This window comes from Panthera tigris, chromosome D1, assembly GCF_018350195.1.
Source record: "Panthera tigris isolate Pti1 chromosome D1, P.tigris_Pti1_mat1.1, whole genome shotgun sequence".
Taxonomy (NCBI): Eukaryota; Metazoa; Chordata; class Mammalia; order Carnivora; family Felidae; genus Panthera; species Panthera tigris.
The window spans coordinates 48,859,010-48,874,062 of NC_056669.1; the positions used below are offsets into that span (position 1 = coordinate 48,859,010).

Consider the following 15,053-nt stretch of genomic DNA (forward strand, 5'->3'; position numbering starts at 1 on the left):
TTTTTTTTTTAACAACCACTGGGAAATATTAAAGTAAATATTACAATAAAGAAAATTTCTGGGGCACCTGGGTGGCTCTGTCGGTTAAGCGGCCAACTTCGCCTCAGATCATGAACTCGTGGTTTGGTGGTTTGCATTGGGCTCTGTGCTGACAGCTCATAGCCTGCAGCCTGCTTCAGATTCTGTGTCGCCCTCTCTCTCTGCCCCTCCCCCGCTTGCATTCTGTCTCTCTCTCTCAAAAATAAACAAACATTAAAAATCACTTTCTAAATTAGTGTATGAAATAAGTTACAAAACAAACAGGCAAGCACACAGAAATTCAGAAAGATTTACAATCACTGGTTAAGATGTATTTGAAAACTTCAGAATCTTCCCAGTTAAACTCTGAACTGACATGAAGAACCCACAGCCTCTGAAATACTTTGCACTGCTAAATTGGAGTTGGTTTCTATTTTTTAAAGTTTATTTTGAGAGAGAGAAAGTGCACATGCACAGTCGGAGAAGGAGAGAGGGACGGAGGGAAGGAGGGAGAGAGGGCGTAAGGGAGAGAGGGGAAGAGTGAGAGTGACAGAGAGAGAGAATCCCAAGCAGGCTCCATGTTGTCAGCATAGAGTCCAATGCAGGGCTTGATCCCATGACCCTGGGATCATGAGCTGAACCGAAATCAAGAGTCAGAAGCTCAACTGACTGAGCCACCCAGGCGCCCCTAAACTGGGTTTTTTTGAGGCTTTATCTAAATTATTGCTCCCATGTTTAAAGACAGAAAAGTTAAAGAGATATATCAAATTACTTCTCCAACGTCATATAAGAGATTTTAAAAGTCAAGAAGAGATAACCAGGCTACTAAATGCTACTCTACATATCTGATTATACATTCTCACATATTATCAAGAATCTCTTACCACTCCACTTCGAAGCATTATCTGTAAAGTGAAAGAATGTCCGTGTGTTGCAGCAAGGTGTAAAGGAGTGCATCCACGATCATCTTGAGCTGCCAGATTTGCCCCATTGATTATGAGAGCCTCAAAATAGATATATAAGAGTTTACATAAATATATATATATATGCTAAATCATAAATGCAGATTCAGATTATTAGGCAAGCAATTTACCAACCTATAGCTAGATTACTATATAAATTCTTACACATGTGCCACAGGCAAAGTATGAGAAATTCTTAGCTAATACTAAGAAAACACTTGAGATCCTTTTTAACCTTGCCTAAGAGATATTTATAATACCTGATTTCACACTCTGATTTGAGCATGTACATATAATTTATAAGGCACGCTTTCAGGAACAGAGATTAATAATCACTAAATTAAATACTTTAATGCTAAGCTAATAAACTAAAAAAGTAAACTTCCACTATTTCAAAAGCAGTATCTTTTATTACCTGAGTTTCAAAATACTGTAAAAGGATTATTTATTAAAGTAACTAGCTCTAGCTCCAAATAAAATTTCTAACTGCATCTGAGGAAATCCCATCAGAATTTACAATTGGCCTAGTTTCTGTATATGGGTTATATCATATACATAGCCCATCTCTCTATATAGTATACCAAGTAATTGGTTTAAAAGAATTATTAGTTAATATTTTTTAATATTGTATTTCTTTAATGTTTGTTTATTTTTTAGAGAGAACATGAGTGGGGGAGGGGCAGAGAGAGAGAAACAGAGACAGAGAGAGAGGGAGACAGAGGATCTGAAGCAGGCTCTGTGCTGACAGCAGACAGCCCAACAAGGGGCTCAAACCCACGAACCTTAAGATCACGACCTGAGCTGAAGTCAGATGCTTAACCAACTGAGCCACCCAGGTGCCCCTAGTTATACTCCCTCAGACTTTGTTTCTTTTTTAACCAGTCTGTATTTACCAGTATCTTAGCAAAAGACTCAGTCATAATTCTTATCAAGTTTTAAGAATAGTCTCCATAATTAACAAACTAGTCAATAATCATCACAAACCATATTCTGAGTGTTTGCTGTGTTTTAAAAATCACTACAAAGAATATGAAGACATGTCAACCTAGGGAATTAGGACATACATAGAGACAAAGATCATCAACTATACAAAGAAGTCCTTGATAAGCAACAACTACACAGTATAGTACCAAAAAAGTACTACAAAATCTCTGAGAATGAAAAGAACAAAGGGAATGGTTTCATCTAATGATTAGAGGAAGGAAAGCAACAAGTAAAGCTTCATTCGACCCTGATGTTCCCTGAAGTTACTACGGTATTTGCTCTTCCATTGCCTACTTCTCAAACTAATACCTCAATGCCTCAACTTCAAATTCCCCTGCAAACCATGTGCCACCCCTAACACTACATGGAAATACAGCAATCTCGCCTGATAGTGAGCTCTCAAGTCCAATAGCATTTCCTTAGCTTCGTCCTGTAACTGTGATACTCTACCTAACTTCTTATACTTCCTCCTTCATTTGCACAGCCCTAATGAACCCTGGCTCTCCTATCTCCCACTTCTTCCTCTGAATTCTTTACTCATTTCTCCACTTCCTACCATCACTGCTAGTAACATTCTTCAAAATTCAATCCTCAATACTCCCTTCTCTTCTCTATACTTTATTACTCCTGAAATCTTTGTCTCCAGCACCCTTTTCAGCTGCTTGGACCTTCTGCACATGAATTACCTACAGGGCCCCTAAACAACATGTGCCAAACTGAACTCAACATTTTTGCTCCCATATCTCCCCTGCCTTTCAGATTTATGTATCTGTAGTGTCATACTTATCTGTCATTCTGTCTTTAAAATTAAATGAATTTAAATTTAATTTTAATTTTTAAAATAAATTTTAAACGAATTTAAATTTTCACTCTATTCTATCAATGCCTGCTTTGCAAGATGTCTTCAATCATTTTCTTTCTTTCCCAGTGCCACCATAAAATTTCTCCCTCTATGGGTAGTGATGATACCAAAAGTCTCTAACTGGTCTTCTTGCCTCCAAATCATCTCCTCATCCTAGGTAATCCTTGATAAATCTTGTTAGAATAATCTCCTGAAAAACTGCTTTCATTACTTCATTCCTCTATTAACGCTCATGTGCATGTGTACGTATGTATAAGTATGCATGTATTATATGTATGTGTAAAAGTATATATTAGTATGCATATAAAAACTCTGTCTCTTATACAAATTAATCTTTATTCTACTTCTAAGATATTTTACATACCTGGCTATGCACACTTAATTCATAATAGTATATAACAACAAAACATCTACAATTCAAACTCATATAATAGTTTATCCCCTGAACACCCTTATTTTTCCAATTCCAGTATTTCACACAGAATTACAGATAGAGGTTAATAGAATAAAATCTAGGTTCCAGTCCTGGCTTTGTCACTTACTTAGGCAAGGTACTTAACTCTCTGAATCTGTTTCTTTATCTATAAAAAGGGGAACACATAAGATTGTTACATTAAATGATGCGATGCATGGAAAACTGTAATTGACACATAAAAAGTGATAATCATTATTTTTATTTGCTCCTGATATAAACTCTACTTACAATGCTTCCTCACTATTTAACTTTCTGAAATCAACCTGTTCTTTTAGACTTAGATGAAGTTTTATTTCCTCCATTTATGATTCCTCTATCACCTTCCAATCATTAGAATCTTAATCATAGACTGTGCTCTGTATTGTTTTATAACTCACTGAGTAAATGCTTACCATTCCCAAATAGAATCTCAGGCTTCTTATACCCAGGAACTGTTTGCTTATACAATTTTGTATTCCTCCAAATTCCAGTTTATTTCAGTACACTGATTATATCTAGTTACTCTAATAAGCTAGATCCTGCATATATTAATGTGTAACTCTGGTAAAAAAAATTACATTAAATAAGAAATTTTAGACGTGGCAAGCTATGAAGGAGATAATCTGGGCATGTCTATGACAGCCCTTAAAACAATCTATCAGATAGCCAATAACTTCAGAGATAAAAGGATCCCCAGTCTCACATACTTTGTTTAAGTTGTTGGTACCAAAATATCTGAGTCACAGAATTCAGTAAGTTCTTGTTTAGGACAAAGAACTAAATCTATGGATCAAATTATTAGAATAAAAGCAACAACCCAACCAAACTATGCTAAAGTAATTAAACTTAGCAGTTTTTAAAAAAGTAACCAAAGTTATTATTACCTGCATACAAGCATCTTGGCCTCTGATTGCAGCTATGTGAGCTGCTGTCCAACCTCTCATGGTTACTTGGGTGATATCAGCTCCATGCCAGAGGAGCCAGTGAAGACACTAAATTAAGAAGATAATCATGTTAACAAGTGATAAGGCAAAACTGGTTTTTTATGTCTTTAGATCTTTGTTTTTTGTGGGGTTTTTTGGGGGTAAACATTAGGGAATGGTGGGAGCTATGGCAAAGTGAAGATCACATTCCTTGCCCATAAAATGTAGATGCTACTTAATCCCAGCCAGTTGTTGCTATAAGTGAAATGCTGATCCAAATCTTTTATTTCACCAATACTGTGTAAGCCGAACAAAACACATCTGTGAGTCAACTTCACTCAATGGCTGCCAATTTGCAACCTCTGTCATAGATCTTTAAAGGGGGCCAAAAGCTTCTGTCAGAGCAAACACTGTTATTCTGATGACACTAAAAAAAAAATTTTTTTTTTTAACATTTACTTTTGAGACAGAGATAGAGCATGAATGGGGGAGGGTCAGAGAGAGGGAGACACAGAATCTGAAACAGGCTCCAGGCTCTGAGCTGTCAACACAGAGCCCAACGTGGGGCTCGAACTCACAGACCGTGAGATCATGACCTGAGCCGAAGTCGGCCGCTTAACCGACTGAGCCACCCAGGCACCCCCAAAAGAAATTTTTTTAAGTGGCTTTAAAAAATGGTTGAGGCAAGGGTTAGGGCACCTAGATACTCAGTAGGTTAACCATCCAACTCTTGATTTCAGCTCAGGTCATGATCTCACGGTTCCTAAGTTCCAGCCCTGCATCAGGCTCTGTGCTGACAGTGTGGAACCTGCTTGGAAATCTCTCTCTCCATCTCTCTGCCCTTCCCCCAACTGATTCGCTCTGGCTCTCGTTCTCAAACTCGAAAGAAAGAAAGAAAGAAAGAAAGAAAGAAAGAAAGAAAGAAAGAAAGAAAGAAAGAAAGAAAGAAAGAAAGAAAGAAAGAAAGAAAGAAAGAAAGAAAGAAAGAAAGAAAGAAAGAAAGAAAGAAAGAAAGAAAGAAAGAAAGAAAGAAAGAAAGAAAGAAAGAAAGAAAGAAAGAAAGAAAGAAGGAAGGAAGGAAAGAAAGAAAGAAAGAAAGAAAGAGAGGGAGGGAGGGAGGGAGGGAGGGAGGGAGGGAGGGAGGGAGGGAAAAGAAAAAGAAAAATGGGGCAAGGGTCAAATGCATCCTCATTTAATATTTTAATTAACATAAGTCTCAGTAGATTACAATACTAGAGGTCTGAGCCACATATGGTATCACTGTCTTCATATGTTCAAGTTTGGAGATTCTATCTGCAAGAAGTTTCTTTTTAAAGAATTTATTGTCAGGGCACTTGGGTGGCTCAGTCGCTTAAACAACCGGCTTCAGCTCAAGTCATGATTTCACAGATCGTGACTTCAAGCCCCACATCGGGCTCTGTGCTGACAGCTCAGAGCCTGGAGCCTGCTTCGGATTCTGTGTCTCCCCTTCTCTCTGCCCCTCCCATGCTCATGCTCTGTTTATGTCTCTCATAATAAATGTTAAAAAAATTTTTTTTAATTAAAAAAAAAAGAATTTATTGTATGGGGGCACCTGACTGGCTCAGTCGGTAAAGCATGAGATTCTCCATCTTAGAGTCATTAGTTCAAGCACCACACTGGGTTGGAACCTACTTAAAATTTAAAAAAGAAAGAGAGAAAGAAAGAAAAGAAAGAATGAATTAATGAATGAATTGATTGTATATTGGGATACACCGTCACATCAGTTATAGCTGCATCACTTGTTAAAAGGCTTTTAACATTTAGGTATCATTTGCCTGTCAGAGAGATAAAAGGCCAATAAAATATGATGACAAAAAAAAAGGCTCAACTTCACTACTAATCACAGTAAGTTATCAATTTATCAACAAATATTTAGGGACAGACTACTGAATGCTAACACAATTCAGTTACAGGAGAATAAAATCATTGCAAACATTCATGTATAAGTTTATTTCTCCTAGAAAATATGTTTAAGCAGGATTGCTGGAACGTAAGTAAAGCATATGGTGAACTTTATAAGAAACTACCAAGCTGTTTTCCAAAGTGGCTATACCATTTTACATTTCTACTAGCAATGTACAAGAGTTCCAGTTGCTCCCTATTCTTGTCAATACTTGGTAGTATCATTTTTGTTTTTGTTTTGCCATTCTAATAGGTATGTAGTGGCATCTGACTGTGGGTTTAATTTGCATTTCCTTAATGGCTAATGATGTGGAACATGTCATGTGCTCAATTGCCATCCAATTTCCATTCAATTGGTACTTTTGAAGTGTCTATTGAAGTCATGCACTCATTTTTTATTTGGGTTTTTTGTTTTCTTACTACCAAATTATAAGAGTCTCATATATTCTGGCTACAAGTTCTTAGATATATGATTTGCAAATATTTTCACTTATGTTTTCTCCCAGAAGTCTTACAAGATTAAGTTTTACCTTTGTTTATGATCTATCCTGAGTACATTTTTACATGAGATGCCAAATATAAGTTGAGATTCATTTTCTCACATACGACTGTTCCATTGTGCCAGCAGCATTTAATGAAAATACCATCTGTTCTCCATTGGATTGCATTTGTATCTTTGCCAAAAATCAACTGACCAATCAATAAGATTTCAGAAATGGCTAAATGAGGAGCTTGGCAAATCCTCCCCAAGAAGCAATGATAAAACCAGATAAAGTTTTCAAAAACAACAATTTAAAGACTCTGGGAATTCATCAGAGGCATATAGCAAAATTAAGCAGCATTTACTCAAGAAAATCTTCTGAATCTCAGTAACAACAAGTGGAATCTGTGGCAGATTAGCCTGAGACTACAACTATCCCTACCCCACAGCTATAGGGTACAGAATTTCTCCCCAGCTGAACAGCTCAGTCTTGCTGGAGGGACTGAAAATTTCATGCCCAAGCACATAGTCAAAAACAATTCCAAACCCAAGTGGCCAACAATCTGGGAAAGCCAATATTAGAGCTCACCTGAAGTCACAATACTGGGTAAGACAAAAAACAAAAGACCTCCCATAAAACTAATAGAAACACCCAAGAAATTAGAGAGCCAGTGGGCCTTGCTAAGATTCCACTTATCCCTTGTAATCTAAAAGGCCATCTACATATACAAAGCTGCTTATTCTCAGGAAAGATTGAAGAGGGCCCAAGTTGGCTATATATCCCTGGCTAAACACATTATTTTAAAAAATTTAAATTAAAAGAAAAAAAGCAAAGTCAAGCTGACTTATAATAAACTGCTTGGACTTGGAAAACATTCCCCAAGCCACACACAGACTCATCAGCGAAAGACAGAAACCTTACGGGCTCAAGGTACCTAAGCACAACCTCTGATCAGTCACTGATGCAATAGTAACCCCTAGGAAGCCAGGCTTAAAGATAATAAGAATTTTCTTTAAAAAAAAAAAAAATTATAAAAAAAAAAAAAGTTTGGGGGCCCGGGTGGCTCAGTCAGTTAAGCATCTGATTCCGGCTCGGGTCATGATCCCACAGTTTGTAGGTTCGAGCCCCACATCAGGCGCTGTGTTGACAGCTCAGAACCTGGAGCCTGCTTCCAATTCTGCGTCTCCCTCTCTTTCTGCCCCTGCCCCACTCACGTTGTGTCTCTGTTTCTCAAAAATAAAACATTTTTTTATTTAAAAAAGTAAAAATTTTTTTAAAAAATAATAAGAATTATTTTCATGTGTCTGTTGGCCATCTGGATGTCTTCTTTGGAAAAGTGTCTATTCATGTCATCTGCCCATTTCTTCACTGGGTTATTTCTTGGGTGTTGAGTTTGCTTTGGATACTAACTCGTTATCTGATATGTCATTTGCAAATATCGTCTCCCATTCCATTGGTTGCCTTTTAGTTTTGTTGATTGTTTCCCTTGCAGTGCAGAAGCTTTTTATCTTGATGAGGTCCCAATAGTTCATTTTTGCTTTTATTTCCCTTGCGTTCGGAGATGTGTCAAGTAAGAAGTTGCTGCAGCTGAAGTCAAAGAGGTTGTTGCATTTTCCCCCCTCGGGTTTTTTTTTTTAATTTTTTTTATGTTTATGTTTCAGAGACAGAGTGCGAGCAGGGGAGGGACAGAGAGAGAGATACAGAATCCAAAGCAAGCTCCAGGCTCTGAGCTGTCAGCACAGAGCCCAATGCAGGAATCGAACCCACAAACCATAAGATCATGACCTGAGCTGAAGCCGGTGCTAAACCGACTGAGCCACCCAGACGCCCCTCCTCTCTTGGGTTTTGATGGTTTCCTGTCTCACATTTAGGTGTTTCACCCATTTTGAGTTTATCTTGTGTATGGTAATAAGAAAGTGGTCCAGTTTCATTCTTCTGCATGTTGCTGTCCAGTCCTCCCAGCACCATTTGGTAAAGAGACTGTCCTTTTTCCATTAGATATTATTCTTTCCTGCTTTGCCAAAGATTAGTGGGCCATACATTTGTGGGTCCAATTCTACATTCTCTATTTTTTTAATTTTTTTTCATGTTTATTTATTTTTGAGAGAGACAAACAGAGCATGAGAGGGGCAGAGAGACAGGGAGACACAGAATCAGAAGCAGGCTCCAGGCTCAGCTATCAGCACACAGCACAATGCAGGACTCAAACTCATGATCTATGAGATGATGACCTGAGCTGAAATCTGACACTTAACTGACTGAGCCACCTAGGTTGCATCCTCTAGTCTCTTCCAATGGTCTATGTGTCTGCTTTGTGTCAAAACCATACTATCTTGATGATTACAGCTTTGTAGTAGAGGCTAAAGTCCAGGATTGTGATGACTCCCGCTTTGGTTTTCTTTTTCAACATTACTTTGGTTATTCAGGGTCTTTTGTGGTTCCATACAAACATTAGGATTGTGTGTTCTAGCTCTAAGAATAATGTTGGTGCAATTTTGATTGGGATTGCATTGAATACATAGATTGCTTTCAGTTGTATTGACATTTTAACAATATTTGTTCTTCCAATCCATAAGCATGGAATGGTTTTCCATTTCTTTGCATCTTCTTCAATTTCCTTCATAAGTTTTCTATAGTTTTCAGCATACAGATCTTTTATATCTTTGGTTAGGTTTATTCCTAGATATTTTATGAAAAGATGCTCAATATCACTCATCATCAGGGAAATACAAATCAAAACCACATTGAGATACCACCTCACACCAGTAAGAGTGACTAAAATTAACAACTCAGGAAACAACAGATGTTGGCAAGGATGTGGAGAAACAGGAACCATCTTGCACTGTTGGTGGGAATGCAAACTGGTGCAGCCACTCTGGGAAACAGTGTGGAGATTCCTCAAAAAATTAAAAATAGAATTACCCTACAATCCAGCAATAGCACTACTAGGAATTTATCCAAAGGATACAGGAGTGCTGATTCATATGGGCACATGTACCCAATGTTTATAGCAGCAATTTCAACAATAGCCAAATTATGGAAAGAGCCCAAATGTCCATCAGCTGATGAATGGATAAAGAAGATGTGGTTTATATACACAATGGAATACTACTTGGCAATGAGAAAGAATGAAATCTTGCCATTTGCAGCAACATGGATGGAACTGGAAGGTATTATGCTAAGTGTAATAGAGAAAGACAGATATCATATGTTTTCACTCAAATGTGGAATTTGAGAAACTTAACAGAAGACCATGGGGGAAGGAAAGGGGAATAAATAGTTTCAAACAAGAGGGAGGTAAACCTTAAGAGATTGTTAAATACAGAAAACAAACTGAGGGCTGATGGGGAGACTGGGGAGAGGCGAAAATGGATGATGGGCATTGAGGAGGGCACTTGTTGGGATGAGCACTGAGTATTGTATGTAAGCAATGAATCATGGGAATCTACCCCCAAAGCCAAGAGCACACTGTACACACTGTATGTTAGCTAACTTGACAATAAATTACATTTAAACAAATTTTTTTTAATTTTAAAAAAATAAGAATTTTTAAAAACAAAAACAAAAAAACTAAGCAGCGACCACACACTGTGGGGAACAGATTCCACACACTTAGTCCAGGTAAGTCAACAAGCAAACACATAGCAACAAGCACACCTGAATAAGATCAGAATTCAAAGCTGCTACAATATATAATTTAAAACGTGCAGTTTTCTCGGGCACCTAGGTGGCTCAGTCAGTTGAGCATCCAACTCTTGATTTCGGCTCAGGTCCTAATCCCAGGGTTGTGGGATCACGCCCCACATTAGGCTCCAGGCCTAGCGTGGAGCCTGTTCGAGATAGTCTCTCTCACCCTCTGCCCCACTCGAACTCTCTCTACCTCTCTCAATTAAAAAAAAAAAAAAAAAAAAAAAGCGCTGTTTTCAAAATGTCTAGGCAAACAAAAAAAATTATGAGATGTATACAATGATCAACAGAAACAATATCTGAGAGGGCCCAGGGTTGGACTTAATATGACTTAATATGGCAGTTATTATAAACAGTTTGGGATAACTAAAAGGAATTTTTTTTAAAGAATTTATATTTAGGGGCGCCTAGTGGCCCAGTCAGTTAAGCATCCGACTCTTGGTTTCATCTCAGGCCATGATCTCGAGGTTTTGTGACTTCAAACCCCATGTCAGGCTCTGTACTGGCAGAGCCTGCTTGAGATTCTCTGTCTCCCTCTCTCTGCCCCTCCCCCACTCACACAGTCTCTGTTTCTCTCAAAATAAATAAACTTTAAAAAATAAATAAAAATGAAAATTTATATTTAAAGAATTAAAGGAGGGGCACCTGAATGGCTCAGCTGGTTAAGCATCTGACTCTTGATTTCAGCTCATGATATCACAATTCATAAGCTCAAGCCCCACGTCATGCTCTGAACTGACAATGTGGAGCCTGCTTGGGATTCTCTCTCTCTCTCTCTCTCTCTCTCTGCTCCTTCCCCACTAGTGCTGTCTCTTTATTCCAAAATAAATAAACATTTTAAAAAATTAAAGGAAAGTATGATGACAATGACTCATCAAAGAAAAATAAGTCAGTCAGAGAAAGACAAATACATATGATCTCTCTCTTATGTGGAATTTAAGAAACAAAACAAACGAGCAAAGGTTAAAAAAAAAAAGAGAGAGAGAAGACAAAGCAAGAAATAGATTCATAACTATAGAGAACAAACTGATAGTTATCAGAGAGGAGGTGAGTGAGGAGTGGCTGAAACAGCGATTAAGGAGTATACTTATAAAAAATTTTTTTAACACACACACATATAGGAGTCTGGCTGGCTCAGTCAGTGGAGCATACAACTCTTGACCCTGTGAGGGTTGTGAGTTCAAGTCCCATGTTGGGTATAGAGATTACTTAAAAATATAAAAGGGATCCCTGTATGGCTCAGTTCATTAAGTGTCCAATTTCGGCTCAGGTCATGATTTTGCAGTTCATGGGTTAGAGCCCCACCTCAGACTCTGTGCTGACAGCTCAGAGCCTGAAGGCTGCTTTGGATTCTGTGTCTCCCTCTGTCTCTGCTTCTCCACCGCTCATGCTCTGCCTCTATCTCAAAAATAAACATAAAAAAAAAAAAAAAAAAAAAAAGAGTGCACTTATTAAAAAAAAAAGGAGGGAGGTACCTGTGTACTCAGTTGCTTAAGTGTCCATCTTAGTTAGGCTCAGATCATAATCTCGTGGTTCATGAGTTCAAGCCCCACATCAGGCTCTGTCCTGACAGTTTGGAGTCTGGAGCATGCTTCAAATTCTGTCTCCCTCTCTCTGTCCCTTCCCAGCTCACACTCTGTCTCTCTCTCTCAAAAATAAATAAACATTAAAAATTTTTTAAATAAAATCTTTAATAGAAATAAATACACACTCATAAAAATGTATTAATTGAATTAAAGTTTTGCTTAATTCATGCTATGTTTGGCAAACAATTCAATTTCAAAGTTGTGGATAAAAATGAATTATATGAATTATAATAAAACTATAAGTATCTATGTTTTTGAGACTATTGTTCAATTATAGATTATTAAGATTCATTTTAATTTCAAATAATTGTAATTATTTTGTGTCCATGAATATTAAAATATTGATTCCTATCCAAATATATGAAATACTATTATATTTCCAAGTTAACTTTAAAACGTGAAAGTAGTAATACAATTGCAGAAAATGAAAAAAAAATATACACAAAGAGACAAGTTATTTTTATTTTTAAAACATTTTTTTAACGTTTTATTTATTTTTGAGACAGAGAAAGACAGAGCATGAACGGGGGAGGGGCAGAGAGAGACCAAGACAGAATCGGAAACAGGCTCCAGGCTCTGAACCATCAGCCCAGAGCGCGACGCGGGGCTGGCACTCACAGACTGCAAGATAGTGACCTGAGCTGAAGTCGGGGGCTTAACCGACTGAGCCACCCAGGCGCCCCAAGACAAGTCATTTTTAAAAAAAGAAAGAAGAAAAAGAAATTCCGGAAGTAAAAAATATATCTGAAATAAAAAGTTTACCATAGGGGCTCAAGAGCTGATTTCATCTCACGAAGAAAAAAAAAATGAAGTCTAATGAAGCATAGTTTTCACTAGTTGTTTATCTAGTGATTATATTACCAACATAAGTACCACAGTCTTAAGAAATTTCAGAAAGGACAACAAAATGTGAGAGCATTAATGTAGTAGTCAAGTAGAGAATGAGGAGATGATCTTTAAATGGAAAGGTACACAGGCACCAAAACGTTTTGGTTTAACTTATTTTTGTTAAAATTCAACAAACATTTCTGGAATATCTGTTATGCACTATGCTAACACTTAAAATATAAATTTAAGGGGCGCCTGGGTGGCTCAGTCAGTTGAGCATCTGACTCTTGATTTTGGCTCAGGTCATGATCTCAGGGTTGTGGGATCAAGCTCCATGTCATCTCTGTGCTGGGCATGGAGCCTGCTTGAGATTCATTCTCTCTCTCTCTCTCTCTCTCTCTCCCCCTCTCCCTCCCTCTCTCCCCACTTGTTTGTTCTCTCTCTCTCTCTAAAAATAAATCTTTTAATTTTTTTTTAACATTTATTTTTGAGAGAGAGAGACAAAGCATGAGTGGAGGGAAGGACAGAGAGAGAGGGAGACACAGAATCTGTCAGCACACAGCCCAACACAGGCTCGAACCTACAAACCATGAGATCATAACCTGAACCAAAGTCAGACACGCAACTGACTGAGCCACCCAGGCGAGTCCCAAAAATAAATCATAAGAAAAAAAAAAAAAAAAACCACACACACACACACACACACACACACATATATATATGTGGGGTTTTTTTTTTAATGTATATATATTTAGTTCAGTAAATTCAGCTATACAGCAAACATTTATTGAGAATCCAATATGCCAAATATGGAAAAAAAGAGGAACAAAACCCAAATGGTACCTTCAAAGAGCTCAAAATCTAAAAGAGATTCAAAGTGATCAATTCAGTGTGATAAATACAAATAAATATAGTTTTAAAAATATGTGTAAGATTTAGGTGTAGCTCCTAGGTAGGTTACTAAGGGATGTTGGGGGGGTGGGGGGGGAGACACACAAAGCTTTGCCAAGTGGGTGCTGCCTGACCTGGAATTCAACCAAGTAACCAGTAGGAAGAGGTGAGTGAAACCAGGCAGATAAAACCGTATGTGTAAAGTCTAGGATAACAAAGAACAGCAGGCTAGTTTGGGAAATGACAGTAGTCACCAGTATTACAGAATAAAACAAGTATGATGGGAGATGAGGTTGCAGAGAGAAGTCTCTTATATTAAGTCGCTTGAAATTTATCCTATAGGGGATAAAGAGTCACTACACAGACTTAAAGGTTTCAAAAGAAGAAAATCAATTAGATCTAAAGCAGTGGCTAAAAGGGTGGAGAGGACAAACTCAGGAGACAAAGATGAAACAAAATCAATGACCTAATGAGCAGTTCTCACTGCATTATCAAGTGCACCTTCAGACAAATGTTGATATTGTGTTTCACTTCTGGAAAAAATGGAGACAATGCAAGAATGATGCCAAGTCACTAGCCTGGAAAACTAAGAAAGGGAGGGAAAAGAGTACTAGTTTAGTTTCAGACCAATTAGAGATCCAGTCAGATGCGTATGTGCTGTTATTGATCAAGCACCTGATACATAAGCAGAGTTCAAGAGAGAAAGCAAATCAGTAATTATGTAGTAGTGATAAAACCAAGGAATGCTAAAAGACTGTCTAGAGAGAGTACATAAAGTAGGAGAGAAAAGGCTATTAGCAGAAATATAAAAAATACTTATATTTATAGAGTAGTCAGAGGAGGTTAACCAAAGAAGACTGGGAGTAATCAGAAAGGCTGAAAGGATACCACGAAAGAGAGGAAACCCCACTCTCTTTGAAATCATTTAAAAAAAAAAAAGGCAAGAAAAACAGGAATAAAACTCTATCCTTGATGAAACTAAGAAACATCCGAAGCTATAAAACAAATGGGAAAGCTGCCAAAGTGTAGATCCAATAGGGATATGGAAGGAAACAGAGAACATACCCACCCAGGGCTACAAACTGAGAAAGAACCATCATGGCACATACTTCCTAGATGAGAGGAAGCCACTAATAGGCCAAATCAAAAAGTCCTTGTTTACAACAGTTCAAGTGGGGCACACAACTGGCAGAGAGATTCTCCAGGCCAGATTCAGTTTTGAGAAGCAGAGAAACCCAAACAAACAAGAAATCACACAGAGAAGCCATTTTCATAGAAAGCAGTCTCTGTGTGGTAGGGAGAAAAAACAAACACTTCATAGCAGACCTCCTGCAGCCTACCGGCTAGGGAAATGCGGTAATTAAAATAAGTTCTCCACACATAATTTCTAATCATGAGGAAAAAGTGCAGTTGGCCTCGTACACAACCTGAGAATAACTTTTGCATAAAAATA

At 37.7% G+C, this 15,053-nt stretch overlaps 1 protein-coding gene across 1 annotated transcript in view; it reads right to left on the reverse strand.

The window, feature by feature from the left end:
- Positions 1-15,053, reverse strand: part of ANKRD42 (ankyrin repeat domain 42) — a gene marked incomplete at its 5' end in the record, with an annotated part of 72,578 nt that overhangs the window by 51,560 nt on the left and 5,965 nt on the right. The window contains 2 exons of the mRNA XM_042959604.1: positions 903-1,022; positions 4,165-4,272. Of these exons, the coding sequence (XP_042815538.1) occupies positions 903-1,022; positions 4,165-4,272 (228 nt within the window). The remainder of the gene's footprint in view (positions 1-902; positions 1,023-4,164; positions 4,273-15,053) is intronic.